The 16,949-nt window shown below is 45.9% G+C and overlaps 1 protein-coding gene across 2 annotated transcripts in view; it reads right to left on the bottom strand.

Moving 5' to 3' along the window:
• The window catches only part of CEP89 (centrosomal protein 89), a 100,270-nt gene that overhangs the window by 41,982 nt on the left and 41,339 nt on the right, over window positions 1-16,949 (bottom strand). For both annotated transcript variants that reach the window (XM_024238235.3, XM_054538841.2), the window contains 5 exons: window positions 12,691-12,741; window positions 11,950-12,033; window positions 9,210-9,313; window positions 4,019-4,134; window positions 1,132-1,312 (listed from right to left, as the gene is read on the bottom strand). In XM_024238235.3, coding sequence (XP_024094003.3) covers window positions 1,132-1,312; window positions 4,019-4,134; window positions 9,210-9,313; window positions 11,950-12,033; window positions 12,691-12,741 — 536 coding nt within the window. The remainder of the gene's footprint in view (window positions 1-1,131; window positions 1,313-4,018; window positions 4,135-9,209; window positions 9,314-11,949; window positions 12,034-12,690; window positions 12,742-16,949) is intronic.

Genomic DNA, 16,949 nt, shown 5'->3' on the forward strand with positions numbered 1-16,949 from the left:
CTTTCATTTAACTAATTCCTTATTACTGGATATCTAGGTTTCCAGTTCTACTATTTTATTTATTTATCATTTTTTGAGATAGGAGACAGGGTCTTACTCTGTTGCCCAGGCTGGAGTGCAGTGGCGTGATCTCAGCTCACTGCAGCCTCAATCTCCCAGGCTCAGGTGCCTCCCATCTCAACCTCCTATGTAGCTGGGACCACAGGTATGTACCACCACGCCGGGCTAGTTTTTGTATTTTTTTTTTTTTTTTGGTAGACATGCAGTTTCGCCATGTTGCCAAGGCTGGTCTCAAACTTCCGGGTTCAAGTGACCTGCCTGCCTTGGCCTCTCAAAGTGTTGGGATTATAGGCATGAGGCACTACCCCCAGCCCAGTTCCACTATTTTAAATTGCCTTTGGTTCTAAAACTAATAAAGGCCAAAACAGCATGAAAAAAAATCACAAACACCCAAACTGCAGCCCTCAAGGAGGGCCAGGCTCTACTTTAATTTACCATTTATTACCAAAGTTATTAAAAGAAAAAAAAAGTCAGGCTGGGCGTGATGGCTTACACCTGTAATTCCAGCACTTTGGGAGGTCAAGGCAGGCAGATCACTTGAGGTCAGGAGTTTGAGACCAGCCTGGTCAACATGGTGAAACCCTGTCTCTACCAAAAACACAAAAATTAGGCAGGTGTGGTGATGTGCCCCTGTAATCCCAGATACTCAGGAGGCTGAGGCAGGAGAATCACTGGAACCCAGGAGGTGGAGGTTATAGGTGCTGAGATTGCGCCACTGCATTCTAGCCTGCACAACAGAGTGAGAGTCCGTCTCAAAAAAAAAAAAAAAGAAGTCCCATTCTCACTTTCAGACACCTGTGCCACTATGCTGTACATGACCATAGGTGAAGAAACCCAGAAAGAACTGAACAACCTCTCTCCATTCTGCCTATAACCACAGGCAGAGTGACTCATTATACTCAAAAAGTCATTAAATCAGCTGGGCGCAGTGGCTCATGCCTGTAATCCCAAAACTTTGAGAGGCTGGGATGGGCAGATCATTTGAGCCCAGGAGTTTGGGACCAGCCTGAGCAACATAGCAAGATCCTATCTCGAAAAAAAAAAAAAAAAGACAAAACATTAAATCCTTACCTTTTTAATTCATTCACAATTGATTTATGAACTTCCACTGCGATTTTGCCATCCGAGTGTGTTTTGAGTTCTTGGCATTTGGCACGTAAAATCTCCAGCTGTTCCCTGTTCTCCGCTAGCTCCTTTTCCTGGCCCTGGGTTTTCGCCTCCAGGAGCATTAGTTGTTTAGTCAGCTTAGAAACTGAAAATCAAAAGAGGAGGATAAAAACTTGGCACAGAAGACCTCACAAAACACAATTATTGGCTACTAGGAAATACTAATGAGAGTCAGCTGATAAAAATGACCTTTTAAAGATCTTTTGGGCTGGACTTGGTGGCTCACACCTGTAATCCCAGCACTTTGGGAGGCTGAGGCAGGCGGATCACAAGGTCAGGAGTTCAAGACCAGCCTGGCCAAGTTGGTGAAACTCTGTCTCTACTAAAAATACAAAAATTAGCCAGGCATGGTGGCGGGCACCTGTAATCCCAGCTACTCAGGAGGCTGATGCAGAGAATCACTTGAACCCAGGAGGCGAAGGCTGCAGTGAGCTGAGATCACGCCACTGCACTCCAGCCTGGGCAACAGAGTGAGACTCTCTCAGAAAAAAAAAAAAAAAAAAGATCTTTTGGATGTTATAAATTAACACCAAAGGCTTTGTCCTTAGAAGTTACTGTCCATACTGGGCACAGTGACTCATACCTGTAACCCCAGCCCTTTGGGAGGCTGAGGGGAGGATTGCTTGGGGTCAGGAGTTTGAGACCAGCCTGGGTAACACAGTGAGACCCCCATCTCTACATAAAAATTTAAAAATTAGCAGGGCGTGGTGACATGCATCTGTGGTCCCAGATATCTGGGAGGCTGAGGCAGGAGGACTGCTTGAGCCCAGGAGTTCAAGACTACAGTGAGCCGTGACTGGGCTACTGCACTCCAGCCTGGATGACACAGCGAGACCTTGTCTCCAAAAACAAAAACCAAAAAAGCCAAAAGAAATTACTATCTCTACATTAAGCACTCACTAAATATATACTTTTTAAAATAAAATCCACTATAATATTTTACCAAACATGATTCCAGTCTTCAAGGAACTGACTTTCCTAAGACTAAAGCCTTAAATCACACACAGGTGTGCAAGCACATGTCATAACGTTGTCCCTAAAGCTGCAAAATTTTCAAGATTTTTAAGGACATCAAACATGCCCAAACTAAGAACCGGATTTCTTATTTTCCTTCCCTTTCCTCATTAAACTTTTATTTTATGTCTTGTATCTAAAGTAAGTCATAAATATTTTCATCCTGTGTTACATGGTTGTATGTAATAATTCCCAAGCGTCTGATGACACTAGCACTTAGAGGTATTTATTATAGCATAAAACTGTACATCTCTCTACTCTATGAAAATATCTAATTGGTGGCTGGGCACAGTGGCTCACACCTGTAATCCTAGCATTTTGGGAGGCCAAGGTGGGTGGATCACTTGAGGTCAGTTCAAGACCAGCCTGGCCAACATGGTGAAACCCCCTCTACTGAAAATACAAAAATTAGCCAGGAGTGGTGGCGCGTGACTGTAATCCCAGCTACCCGGGAGGTTGAGGCAGGAGAATCGCTGGAACCTGGCAGGCAGAGGTTGCGGTGAGCCTAGATCACGCCACTGCACTCCAGTCTGGGCGACAGAGTGAGACTGTCTCAAAAAAAGAAAAAGAAAAGAAAATATCTAATTGGTCAAAGTGAATGGCTGTTTCTGGGCAATAGGAAAATAGCACAGGCAACTCACTGAATCATAGAGGTCAAAAGGTTTTCCCTGCCCCATATGACCAGAAATCCTCCTTCTGTTCAGATCTGGTACGTTCAAGAAAATTAAGCTCAGTAAATAGGAAACTAATGTCATCCCTAACCCTGAAAACAAAGATAAGAGGCTCTACAACTCTGTTTCCCCTCTCCTCTTAACAATGCCAGAATAAAGGCAAATACTCCTGCACCATGCAGGTCTCAGGAGAAATCACATGGAGGAAACTCCTGTGCACGTCTCTGGGAGATGCTCTCATCTTTAAACACGACCTGGTTCTCAGAAACAGGAAGTGCTAGCCCCGCAACTGCAGCAACAGCAGGGGCTGTTCATGGACCTGCCATGGTGTGTAAGGGGCTGCCATTCCAAAAGCAGCTGGAGAGGGGAAAACCTCCATCTGCTTCTCGGGGTGCCACGGCCTCATGCAAGATGGCTTGTGTTTCAGTTTCCCAGCCTATGCCATTCTTCACTAGGAAAGAAAAATCAGTAAAGCAAAGGGAAAAATGCCACTATCTTTTGTACTCATGAATTGTGGTTTTAAAGCAGAAGCGATGACTCTTAACCTGGCCCCCTTACAGTTGTGCACTGTCACAGACTGTGAAGCTCCTAGGGGTTGGAGGAATGCATGGGAAGAGATGGGAAGAGGGACACTCTCGGAAGGTGTCTGACGGAAATCTAACCTGCAGTGATGTCGCCTCCCAGGCCCACAGCTCTGAAGGAAGGAAGGACACAGGGGAACTGTTTAGAAAGTGAATGGTTCTGCTTACACATCCAACAAACATCTGGGAAGAGACCCTGTGTTATTTCAGATGTTTACCTCACGTGATCGTTCCCATTTCTAAGGTACTATTTTACCCCAAAACCAGTTCTGCTGAGTCTAGCACTATCACCTACGAGTGATTTACAAACCCATGGGATGATGAGAGACACTGTGAAGTCTGAGATAGCAATCTATGCATTGAGGGTAATGACGTGGAAAGGTTATAAACAGCCACATTTCAGTCAAGAATGTAAAACATGACTTCTCTCATTTTCAATTGGGGCCCCTGGCAGGAGGGAGATAGAAGGGTAAAATGACAATAGTGACATCACCGCATGGCCAGTCCTCGCTGGAAGGACCTCACCTTCTTGGAGGCGCTCCTGGTGGCTGTCCTTGGCTTTCCTTTGCTGAATCTCCAACTGCTCCAGCAACAACTTGTTTTCCTCTAAAACCAGTTTTGCTTGAGTCTGAAGCTGACGCCTGCAATTGATTTACAAGATTAAATACTGTGATTCAGGTGCTGAATGGTTACAGAAACACTCTGGAATCTAAAAGGAAGCAATGGGTGCATTATAGGTAATGAATATCAAGCCACGTCTTCATGTTAAACATATTAACACAGCAGCAAATCCTGCCATTTGCAGTCAGTTGGGGAAGGACAGCCACGAAGTCTGAATTATGGACTGCTTCAGAAATGCTTTCAGATGTAAAATTTCAAACATGTACAGAAGTAAAGAGGATAGAGTAGGAGACTCCCTGTGCACAACACCCAGCTTGAACAGTCACTAAATGGCTGATGAGGTTTCATCTGTATAAACCTCTAGTCCTGCCACCCACTATATTATTCTGAAGCCCATATGGAACATGTTTAAAGAATTTAGAAAGTTCCCATTTCAATTTTAAAATACTCCTTTGTAATCAGTAGCATATTTGAAAAAACAAAAAAACAAAAAAACAAAAAAACAAAAAAAAACCTGACTCTGTTAGCAGGCTTTGAAATGGTTTCTTTTTTTTTTTTTTTTTTTTTTTTGAGACAGAGACTCGCTCTGTCTCCCAGGCTGGAGTGCAGTGGTGCAATCTCGGCTCACTGCAAGCTCTGCCTCCCAGGTTCACACCATTCTCCTGCCTCAGCCTCCCAAGTAGCTGGGACTACAGATGCCCGCCACCATGCCTGGCTAATTTTTTTGTATTTTTAGTAGAAACAGGGTTTCACCATGTTAGCCAGGATGGTCTCGATCTCCTGACTTCGTGATCTGCCCGCCTCAGCCTCCCAAAGTGCTGGGATTATAGGCATGAGCCACCTCATCCGGCCAAAATGGTTTCTTAGAACTGTATGAATCTGCCCCAGGCTTCCTCTCAGCACAAGCAAATCCTCTCCTTCCAGTGCGATGTAAATCCCAGCCCAGCTCAGCCCTCAAGATCGCAAATTCTGATTAGAATGAGCTGAAGGGACCTTAGAAATCATCTAGTGAAATGCTGACCACCCAAAGTACACTGGGTGGTAAGTTTACTTACTAAAGCAGTAAATAATCTCAATTTTCCACCTGAAACCCTACAGGTGAGGAGGAGGAAGGAGAGAGACAAGATGAAAGGAGTCAGGCTGTAACAATGGTGTGGCCCCAACAGTGGTGTGCACTGGCTCCTGGGCACTGTGGGGGTGCCTCTTGCCTGCTACCAGCACCCATGGAGTGGGCTGCCATGCTGTCGGGAGGGGGCTCACCCAAAACTGGTCTGTGCTAGCCTCCTCATTCCCGCCACAAACTGGGCAGCTCCATGATGGTCTGTTTTATGTTTTAGACTTATTTATTTATTTATTTATTTAGAGATAGGGTCTCACTCTGTTGCCCAGGCTGGAGTGCAGTGGTGAGATCTTGGCCCACTGCAACCTCCACCTCAGCTTCCTGAGTATCTGGGATTACAGGCATGCATCACCACACCAAGCTAATTTTTGTATTAGTATTTTTCGGTAGAGACAGGGTTTCACCATGTTGGCCAGCCTGGTCTCGAACTCCTGACCTCAGGTGATCCCCCTGCCTCGGCCTCCCAAAGTGCTGGGATTACAGGCGTGAGAGCCACCATGCCCGGCCGCGTTTTGGACTAATTTATAAGACTTTTTCTTTATTTGTTCATTCATTCATTTGTTTACTCCTTCCTTCCTCCCTCCATTCATTTCACTTTTTATTTTTTAGAAACAGGGTCTTGCTCTGTCACCCAGGCAGGACAGGAGTACAGTGGCGCCATCAGAGCTCACTGTAGCCTTGAATTCCTGGGCTTAACCAATCCTCCTGCTTCAGCCTTCTGAATAGCTAGGACTACAGGTGCATGCCATCACGCCCAGCTAATTTTTAATTTTTTTTTTTTTGAGACAAGGTCTTGTTCTGGCACCTAGGCTGGTGCACAGTGGTGTGATCCTAGCTCACTGTAGCCCTGAACTCTTGGCCTCAAGTGCTCCTCCCACCTTGGCCTCCCAAAGCATTAGGACTACAGCGTGAGCCATGGAGCCTGAGCCATTTCTTTTTAAAATGCAAGGGATCAATCCCCCATTCCTAAAAAAAGTTCAAAATCTCAGATTTGGTTTAACACTCCCTCTTATTTTGTTTTATTTATTTATTTATTTTATTATCATTTGAGACACGGTCTCACTCTGTTGCCCAGGCTGGAGTGCAGTGGCACGATCTAGGCTCACTGCAGCCTCCGCCTCCTGGGTTCAAGTGATTCTCCTGCCTCAGCCTCCTGAGTAGCTGGGATTACAGGCATGCACCACCACGCCTGGCTATTTTTTATATTTTTAGTAGAGATACAGTTTCACCATGTTGGCCACACTGGTCTGAAACTCCTGGCCTCAACTGATCCTTCTGCCTCGGTCTCCCAAAGTGCTGGGATTATAGGCGTGAGCCACTGCGCCCAGCCTCCCTCTTATTTTATAGAGAAAGAAACAGACCCATTAAGCCTGAGGTTACCCAGTGATTTAGGGGAAGTTAGGAAAAGAAATATACAAAATTTTGTTGCACCCCAGAAGTTCATTGAGAAATTACTGGCAACCAAGCAGAAAGCATCTGCTGGGCCAGGTGTGGTGGCTCACGCCTGTAATCCCAGCACTTTGGGAGGACGAGGCGGGCAGATCACCTGAGGTCAGGAGTTGGAGACTAGTCTGTCCAATGTGGTGAAACCTCGTCTCTACTAAAAATCAAAAAAAAAATTAGCCAGGCATGGTGGTGGGCGCCTGTAATCCCAGCTACTCAGAAGGCTGAGGCAGGAGAATCACTTGAACCCGGGAGGTGGAGGTTTCAGTGAGTCCAGATCGCGCCACTGCAATTCAGCCTGGGCAGCAGAGCAAGACTCTGTCTCAAAAAAAAAGAAAGAAAGAAAGCGTCTGCTGAAGTGTGAAGTCCGGGTACCGAGTGCTGCGTGCAGGTTTAGCAGCTGTGCAGGTGTGCAGGTACCGAGAGCAGCAAGGAGGTCTGCCCACCAAGTATGACGCTCCAGAGCCCAGAGACCCTCCTGCAGCTGGAGGGCAGTGAATTCAAAGTAAGGGGTTGGCAGCCAGGGAGGCCCTGAGCAAGCCTAACATTCTCCCCATGCTGGTGTGGGCCATCACACTAGAGCAAAGGGCAGATTTCAAATCCCAACAAACGCAGGATTAGGGAACACTGCGGGGCTATGGATTTGAAAGCAGGGCCTGCCTTCCTTTCCTTTGTTTCGCTGATTTTATTTTAAGGAAACGCAGACAAGTTGCATTTGTGGCTATATACAAGACTAGGGAAGGAATCTGGGGTTCTAGAATCTGACAAGGTCTCTTGAGCCCCAGCCTAGCTAAGCTGCTTTCCAGGCCACTGTTCAAGGAGGGTGCGAGGGGAGAGACACTAGGAACCCTGACGGAAGAAAATCCAAGCTCAGCCGGGGAGGTCGCAGAGCACCAAGACCCAGGAGTTGCCTGAGCCCGTCCTACCTGACGCATCGGTGACCACAAAATCAGGGAGAGCCAATGGCAAGAATGCTGTTGACTCAATTCCAGATTTTTAAACATCACATATAGAAAATACTTCATTTTTTCCAGTGATGTTAAGACATTTGAAAACACTAAATATAACATAGCTATTCAAAGTGAGTAATTTTTGTTTTCTTAGTCCTGCCTGGATATTGCTTTTAGGCTTTTCAAGACATGTACTTTCTCTAATTCAGTTAACAGGCATTTGCTGTTGCTGTGCTATATGCGGGGCCACACACAAAAATGAGCAGGACATTGGTTCCTGCCCCTGAGGAGTTCACAAAGGAGAAGATGGAGGCAGATGTGGAGGCAGACAGGATAGGCAGGCACAGTGTGGCAGGTACTGGGACAGGGCATGTGTTTAGGGCTACATCAGAACCGGAGACAAGGGGCCGGGTGCAGTGGCTCAAGCCTGCAATCCCAGCACTTTGGGAAGCCAACATGGGAGGATCACTGGAGCCTAAGAGTTCGAGACCAGCCTGGGTAACCCAGTGAGACTCTGTATCTACAAAAAATTTTAAAAAATGGCTGGGCATGGTAGCGCACACCTGTAGTCCCAGCTACTTGGGAGGTTGAGGTGGGAGGATGGCTTGAGCCCAGGAGGTTGAGGCTGCAGTGAGCTATGACTGAGCCACTGCACTTCAGCCTGGGTGACAGAGTGAGACCCTAACTCTAAAAAAACATAAGAAACAGAGACGCCAGGCGCAGTGGCTCACGCCTATAATCCCAGCACTTTGGGAGGCCAAGGTGGGCAGATCACATGAGGTCAGGAGTTTGAGACCAGCCTGGCCAACATGGTGAAACCCCATCTCTCCTAAAAATACAAAAATTAGCTGGGCGTGGTGGCACATGCCTGTAATCCCAGCTACTCGGGAGGCTGAGGCAGGCGAATCGCTTGAATCCAGGAGGCAGAGGTTGCAGTGAGCCGAGATCACGCCATTGCACTCCAGCCTGGGCAACACAGCAAGACTCTGTCTCAAAAAAGAAAAGAAAAGAAACAGAGACAAGGGAGCAATAATGGCCTCTCCTGAAGGCAGCACTATAGACAAGTGCCATTACAGTAGGACCCTAGAGAATGAGGAGTGCAGAAGGGGCTTTCGGAGGAAGGACAGATTGGAAGTGGGGCAACCTCAGTTGTCAGGGAACCTGCCAGGGCAGGCGGATGGAAGCTGGTCGTGCAGGCCTCATGAGCTTTTTGTTTTGGGAGGCCATTTTGAGCTTTCTGTTCTCAAGCCCTGGGAGCCATTGTTGGGGCCTAAGAAGGGATGAGAATCTCCAGGTCTGAGATGGAAAAATCACCCTAGAAAAATACCAACTCAGAAAATAAAAAGCAGAAAGCAACTATATTTCAGGTTTGAGAACCTACTTAGAATTTTAAAAGTCATCTTGAAAATGTAAGTTTAGAATAATTTATTAGGGTTTTATTGTACCTTATTAATTTCTTAGAAACTCTCCCTTAAAATATTTTAGTTAAGAATGTAATTATGTATTTGATAATTTTATAACATATTTTCCTATTACCATTTGTTTTAAATTAGCAAAAGAGCAGAAACACAATGCCACTTGCCATTCCTCACTGGTAACAGCACTACTCTTATTTAACTCTTGGTGCAATTCTTCATTTTCTTTCACCACTTCTTGGACTCGCATCCTAAACATTCTCATTTCCTCCTGAAATAAAATGTACGTAAATTATAACACACACATACCCACGCATCTATATTTCTCAGTTCTGGTGCTGCTGCTGTGGCTAAAATCAAATGGTAACAGCCATTTAGCAAGGGCCAGCCTTCAACTCTCAGTACCAGCACCAGTGGTGCCTGCTCTCAGGGAGCTTACGGTCTAGTGAGAAAGCACTAGGACCAAATGCAAGGCCAAGTACAAGAGGCAAAGAACCTGGGCTTTCGAGTATTAGATTCCTAATTTGCTAACGTTGTTCTATAACGGCCGAGTACTGATAGAAAAGACAGAGATGCCCATCAACGCTGACATTTTTCCTTTGATTGAAGATGCAGGAGAATAAATTGGAGGTTTTTAATATAAAAAATAAGACCTTTTCATCCTTAATTAAAGCTATATTTGGTGGGGAAGGGGTTAATTAGTGTGGGAGTTGGAGGAAGCTCTTTTTTTTTTTTTTTTTGAGACAGGGTCTCGCTCTGTCGCCCAGGCTGGAGTGCAGTAGTGCAATCACAGCTCACTGCAGCCTCAACCTCCTAGGCTCAAGCGATCCTCCCACCTCAGCTTCCCAAGTACCTGTACTACCATGCCTGGCTAATTTTTGTATTTTGTGTATAGATGACGTTTCGCCATGTTACTCAAGGCTGCTCTTGAACTCCTAGGCTCAAGCAATCTTCCTGCCTCAGACTCCCAAAATGCTGGGATTACAGTCATGAGTCACCACGTCCAGCCAAGGCTCTTAGTTTTGTCCATGACAACCATGAGAAAGTGTCTTACTAGCGTCATCAGTCTGCAGAGCTTCATTGCCCATTAGCTGCAACACGAGGTCTGTCGCTGGGCCAGTTTTGATGCTTAACAGTCTATGTCTGTTTCAGCTCCCAACAGTCTGTGTGTGTGACACTTCAGCTAAGCCTCCTCCATCAGGGCTTTTCCAGCTTCCGTGTCCTGAGCTGTCCTTTGGTGAGAATCTGAGGTGCCAATATTTACTCTGGTGTGCCTCTAAAATATTCTACTCCCAGCTGTCAGATGTTTATGGCTACACCCTTTTAACTTAAAGCAGCACTGCCAAGTAACTTCTCCTCTCATCTCTCCACCCAGACACACTCACTCACTGCTAGCAGTCCATGTGACTCTTTTTTGGAACAGGGGTCAGGCAAACTAAAGCGTGCAAACTAGCTGCCTGTTTTTATAAATAAAGTTTTATTAGAACATGGCCTCGCCCATTATTTACATGTTATCCTCAGCTGCTTTCATGTTGCAACAGCAGGGCTGAGCAGGTGCAAACAGAAACTGCATGGCCTCCAAAGCCTAAAGTACTTATTAACTGGCCCTTGACAGAAAGTGTGTGCTGACCCTGATTTAGAAGGAGCACCAAAAAAATAATATTATTAGTTATTAGGATTGTTATATATTCAATTAGTACAAGATTCATTCATGCTCTTAGAAAATTAAGCATCCAACACTAAGTCTAAATGAAAAGGATTAAAATTCCTTTCCATGGGACATGGACACGGGACAGCATCACTGACGAGGAACAAGCTGGGAGCCTCTTAAAGGACCCTCCCAGCTCAGGATCCCAGAACAACCAACATTTCTTTCGCTGGATCCTTCCAATTTCAGGAATCTATATGGACACTTAAATGAAGAACCCAGAGGAATGCAGGAGGCACAGGAGGCATCTACAACACCTGCACAGGCTTGGCCTCCTGAGGTTAGAACGAGCTCCGCTGCGCGAAGTCATTCCCACAAAACGGCGGTGGACAAGGCAGAAATGGATAAAAACCTCACTTCTCCATTTCCAACAGCTCAGGAATCAGACTTCCCCGGGGTCAGCTCATCCTAGAATTAAGAAGCATCTAAGTTTGCCCAAAACATCTCCAGCCTTTCCTTCCCATGTCTGCCCAAATAGCCCTTTTTTTTTTTTTTTTTTTTTTTTGAGACGGAGTCTGGCCCCATTGCCAGGCTGGAGTGCAGTGATGCAATCTCGGCTCACTGCAACGTCCAACTCCCTGGTTCAAGCTATTCTCCTGCCTCAGCCTCCCGAGTAGCTGGGATTACAGGCACGTGCCACCACACCAGCTAATTTTTGTATTTTTAGTAGAGACAGGGTTTCACCATGTTGGCCAGGCTGGTCTCGGACTCCTGACCTCATGTGATCCACCCGCCTTCGGCCTCCCAAAGTGCTCAGATTACAAGTGTGAGCCACCGCGCCCAGCCCAAATAGCCCTTCTAATGGTGGTATTTGCAGCTGCAGAGTACCAGGAAAGAAGCACTTCCCCCCTGCTGTCTTCCCTGCACCCCAAGATCTCAGCCCATATGGGCTGGCTGTCCAGAAAGCCATGGCTTCTCATGCAGCACTGCTCTGACCCTCCATACCTCTCCCCTCACTCCCTATCCACCCCTCCTGCTCTGCCAATCACTCCTTACTTCTTCCCCTCTTTCTTCTTTCCCTCCCTCCCTCCCTCCATCCCACCCTGCCACACTCCTTCCTTCCTCCTTTTTGTCCTCTAATAAACATTTGGTTATCTATAATATGCTGGGTATACCTACATTCAAAATGTTTCTATAAAATTTGAAGCAGTCCTATATTTTTATAAATCTTGTCTCTTCTGAGACATTTGCCAGCCTACCTTGAGGGTGGCATTCAGCTCGTCCTTCTCTTTCATTATATCTTCATAAGCCAGCAACAACGGTGACAGGTACTTTATATCCAACTGAAGATAGAGAGTAAAGGAAGATTAATATATTTCTTACATCCAAACACAACCAGCAAATTTTTAAATGGCAAGAAGTTACACTTTTTTTAAATGGTTTCTTCGGTTGCTGTTGTTACTGTTTTTTAAGGACCCTCCCAGCTCAGGATCCCAGAACAACCAACATTTCTCTCCTTGGATCCTTCCAATTTCAGGGTATATGGCCACTTAAATGAGAAACCCAGAGGCATGCAGGAGGCACAGGAGTCATCTACAACACCTGCACAGGCTTGGCCTCCTGCGGTTAGAATGAGCTCCGTTGCCCGAAGCCATTCCCACTCTGCCGCCCAGGCTCGCGTGCAGTGGCACGATCTCAGCTCACTGCAACCTAAACCTCCCGGGTTCAAGTGATTCTCCTGCCTCAGCCTCCCAAGTAGCTGGGACTATAGGCACGCACCATCACGCCCAGCTAACTTTTGTATTTTTAGTAGAGACAGGGTTTCACCATGTTGGCCAGGCTGGTCTTGAACTCTTGACCTCAACTGATCCACCCGCCTCAGCCTTCCAAAGTGCTGGGATTACAGACATGAGCCACCGCGCCTGGCCTGAAATGGTTTTTAATATCTATGCAAATATAGCCTGAAAATATGGGCCTGAAATTAAATAACTTTCACTTACCAACCAGGGTGGTATAGGGCCCTTGGATGGGAGGCCTTCAATATTTAAGCTCTAAGAACAAAACATGTATTGAAGACAAGTTAAACAACACTCCTTTTAATTTTCAAGTCTTAGATATTCTTAATCTAGACTGGGCATTGCCCATCTATGCATTTAACTGTCTATCCATCTGCCTACCCACCCACCTACCCACCCACCCAACCATCCATTCATCCATTCATCCATCCATCCACCCATCCACTCTCCCATACATCTACCCATCTATCTATCTATCTATCTATATGTATATATGTATATATGAGAGAAATATTTTTTCTGAAATGTTTGAGAGTAATTTGCAGATATAATGCCCCTTTCATCTAAATACTTGTATTTCCTAAAAACAAAAACATTCATTTACTTAACCACAGTACTGTCAAGAAAATCAGGAAATCAACACTGATAACAATGCTATTTTCATATATATATATATAACTGCTCCTTGCAGAGCAGGGGTACCCCATAGGCAGTGTGCCTAGAGTAGCCTATAATACTATTTTCTAACCTAACCTATATGTTATCTTCAAATTTCATCTATTTTACCACTAACGTTCTTTTCTGATCAAGGATCCAATTCTGGGTCACATGTTGCATTTAGCTGTCAAGTCTTTTATGTCCTTTTTTTTTTTTTTTTTTCTCTGAGACAGGGTCTCATTCTGTCACCCAGGCTGGAGTGCAGTGGTAAGATCATGGCTCAGTGCAACTTCTGCCTCCTGGGCTCAAGCAATCCTCCCCCCTTAGTCTCCTGAGCAGCTCAGACTACAAGCATGTGCCAGCACACCTGGCTGATTTTTGTATTTTTTGTTGAAATGGGGTTTCACCATGTTGCCCAGGCTGGTCTTGAACTCCTGGGCTGAAGTGATCCTCCTGCCTCAGCTTCCCACAGTGCTGGGACTGCAAGTGTGAGCCAGCACACTTGGCCTTTTTTTGAGACAGAGTCTCACTCTGTTGCACAGGCTGGAGTACAGTGGTATGATCTTGGCTCACTGTAACCTCTGCCTCCCGGGCTCAAGCGATTCTCATGCCTCAGCCTCCCGAGTAGCTGGGACTACAGGTGTGTGCCATCACACCTGGCTAATTTTTGTATTTTTAGTAGAGGCAGGGTTTCACCATATTGGCCAGGCTGGTCTCGAACTCCTGACCTCAAGTAATCCGCCCACCTCAGCCTCCCAAAGTGTTGGGATTATAGGTGTGAGTAACTGCACCTGGCCTCCAGCCCTTTTTAGTCTTTTATTTATTTATTTATTTTATTTATTTATTTTTTGAGACAGTCTCGCTCTTTCGCCCAGTCCAGAGTGCAGTGGCACTATCTTGGCTCACTGCAAGCTCCACCTCCCAGGTTCACGCCATTCTCCTGCCTCAGCCTCCCGAGTAGCTGGGACTACAGGCGACTGCCACCACGTCTGGCTAATTTTTTGTATTTTTAGTAGAGATGGGGTTTCACCGTGTTAGCCAGGATGGTCTCGATCTCCTGACCTTGTGATCCGCCTGCCTTGGCCTCCCAAAGTGCTGAGATTACAGGCGTGAGCCACCGTGCCCAGTCCTTTTTAGTCTTTTAAAATCTGGAACGTATCTAGTGACTGTTTTCACTGGATATGGAACTTTTTAATGTCACATTGTTGAGTGTCTGGATTCTGTTTTCTTCCTTTAAAGAGTACTGGTTTCTTTTCCTTCCGCCCTTCCTTCCTCCCTCCTCTCTCTCTCTCTCTCTTTCTTTCAGCTCCTAAGTTGCTTGTGGATCACCTTCATGCTTCTGAGGGTTGTTTTTTCACCCTGGTCATGGTAAGTCTGTAGTAACCTTTCCCAAAAAACTCTTTTAGCCATACCTCTCAGGCATGGCCCTCCTGGGCTCTTGACTCAATGCAAGGTCTCTCCATTGCAGCTGGGCAGAACTCAAAGGTTCCCGGTGCTGTGTGAGCTCTGGGAACCATGCAGCTCACAGCTCCCTGTTCTTATTTTCTGCCCAGTATCTTGGAGTCTCATCCTACACATGTGCAGGGTGATATTCTACAAGACTCCAAGGAGCCCCATGCAGATTTATATAAGTAGCTCTTTCTCTCCAGGACTCCATTCTTTCTGGTATTCTTGCCCCACAAATTCTAGTCTCCTCAGCTTCCCCAGACTCTCATCTCTGTTGAACTCAGGGAAGGGCTCAGCTCAGGCCCTTCCTCCCTGCTCTGTGATCTGAGACTGCCTCCAGACACAAAGCAGATCACAGGCTCATCTATTTATCCTGCTGCTCTTGAGGGTCATAGGCCGGTACTGCCTGCTGTTTGACATCTGTAAACATTTGCATTACATATTCTGTCTGGTTTTCTATTTGTTTAGAGTAGGAGGGAAAATCTAGTACAGAATCAATGGCCTAGACAAAATAATTATTTATTTCACAAAAGCTTTCCAATGTGAACACCTTAATATCTATGTAATTACTCACTCACTCTGCAAACATTGGCAACTCGCTAAGTCATTATGGACACTGCAACGCAACCCTTATTTTCAAGGATTCTATGACCTAGGAACAGAAATAAATTCCACTAACACAAATGAACATGATATACAAAAATAGTATAGGGTAGAATGCTGTAAGTGCCTTATGAGTGATTACAAACAAAAGTCTGCAATGGTTTAAAAGAGAGAGCGGGCCGGGCATGGTGGCTCGTGCCTATAATCCCAGCACTTTGGGAGGCTGAGGAGGGTGGATCATTTGAGATGAGGAGTTTGAGACCAACCTGGCCAAAGTGGTGAAACCCCATCTCTACTAAAAATACAAAAATTAGCTGGGTGCAGTGGAACACACCTGTAATCCCAGCCACTCAGGAGGCTGAGAAACAAGAATCACTTGAACCCGGGAGGTAGAGGTTGCAGTGAGCTGAGATTGTGCTGCTGCACTCCAGCCTGGGCGACATAGAGAGACTGTGTCTGAAAAAAAAAAGAGAGAGAGATCAATCACTTCTGGCTGGGGTGATCAGGGAAGACTGTCATGGAGAACATGGCATTTGCACAGGGCAGAAGACAACATGGGAGGAGGCTGTCCCTGGGCCTGTCTGCCTGCCCCATGGTCCTGCAGAAAGCAAGCAAGTTTTGAATTATAGGACCCCAAGAACTTTATTTGTTTTTGTTTAAAAGTTAGTATTACGTTAAGTGAAAGAAATCAGTCACACAAAGTCATGTCTTGTATGATTTCATTTTTATGAAATGTTCAGAACAGGCAAGTTCATAGAGACAGAAAATAGATTAGTGGTTACCAGGGGCTGAGCTGGAGGAAGTGGGCAGCAGGGGAACATAGGGAGTGATTCCCAACAGGTATGACACTTCCTTTTTTTTTTTTGAGACAGAGTCTCACTCTCTCTGTCACCCAGGCTGGAGGCTGGAGTGCAGTGGCATGATCTTGGCTCACTGCTGCAACCTCTGCCTCCCAGGTTCAAGCGATTCTCCTGCCTCAGCCTCCCAAGTAGCTGGGATCACAGGTGCGCGCGACCACGCCTGGCTAATTTTTTTGTATTTTTAGTATAGATGGGAATTCACCATGTTGGTCAGGCTGGTCTCAAACGTCTGACTTCAAATGATCCGCCCAACTCAGCCTCCCAAAGTGCTGGGATTACAGGTGTGAGCCACCATGCCCAGCCAACATTTATTTATTTAACAAAAGTGCTCTAAAATTGATTGTGGTGATGGCTGCATAATTCTGTGACTACAATAAAAACCACTAAATGGTACACTTTTAAAATGGGTATGAATTGGATGGTGTGAATTATATTTCAAAGCTGTTATTAAAAAAAAAAAAAAGTGAAACGTAAGCCCTCCTTCAAAAAGCAACTCAGAAGCCCATGAGGCCTGAACTCCCAGGAGCCACGGGAGAACACTGTGTGCCTCCCCACCCTCTACCCCAGCAAGAGCCCAGCCAGCGGTGCCTCCCTCTCCTGTGTCCACAGTGTCACTCACATCTTCACAGCCCCAAGTTCTGTAAGAGTAAGGACCTGAGCGTTGGTTCATCTGGCACTCCTCTCAGCATCTCACGCAGTGACCTGCTCAGTTAGAGTGTGTGGAGTTGGACTCTGCAACTGCTCTTATAACTGAAAACTCTGCTTTCCTTTCCAAGTTAATGCACTGACAACAGCTGCAACTTTCAGGAACGTGACTGAGAAGGGAGCAGCCAACACAGACTTTCATTCTCTTACTTTTGTTATTTTTTTTTTTAATTTTTGAGACAGTGTCTTGCT

Source organism: Pongo abelii, chromosome 20 (genome assembly GCF_028885655.2).
Source record: "Pongo abelii isolate AG06213 chromosome 20, NHGRI_mPonAbe1-v2.0_pri, whole genome shotgun sequence".
In the NCBI taxonomy this organism is placed as follows: Eukaryota; Metazoa; Chordata; class Mammalia; order Primates; family Hominidae; genus Pongo; species Pongo abelii.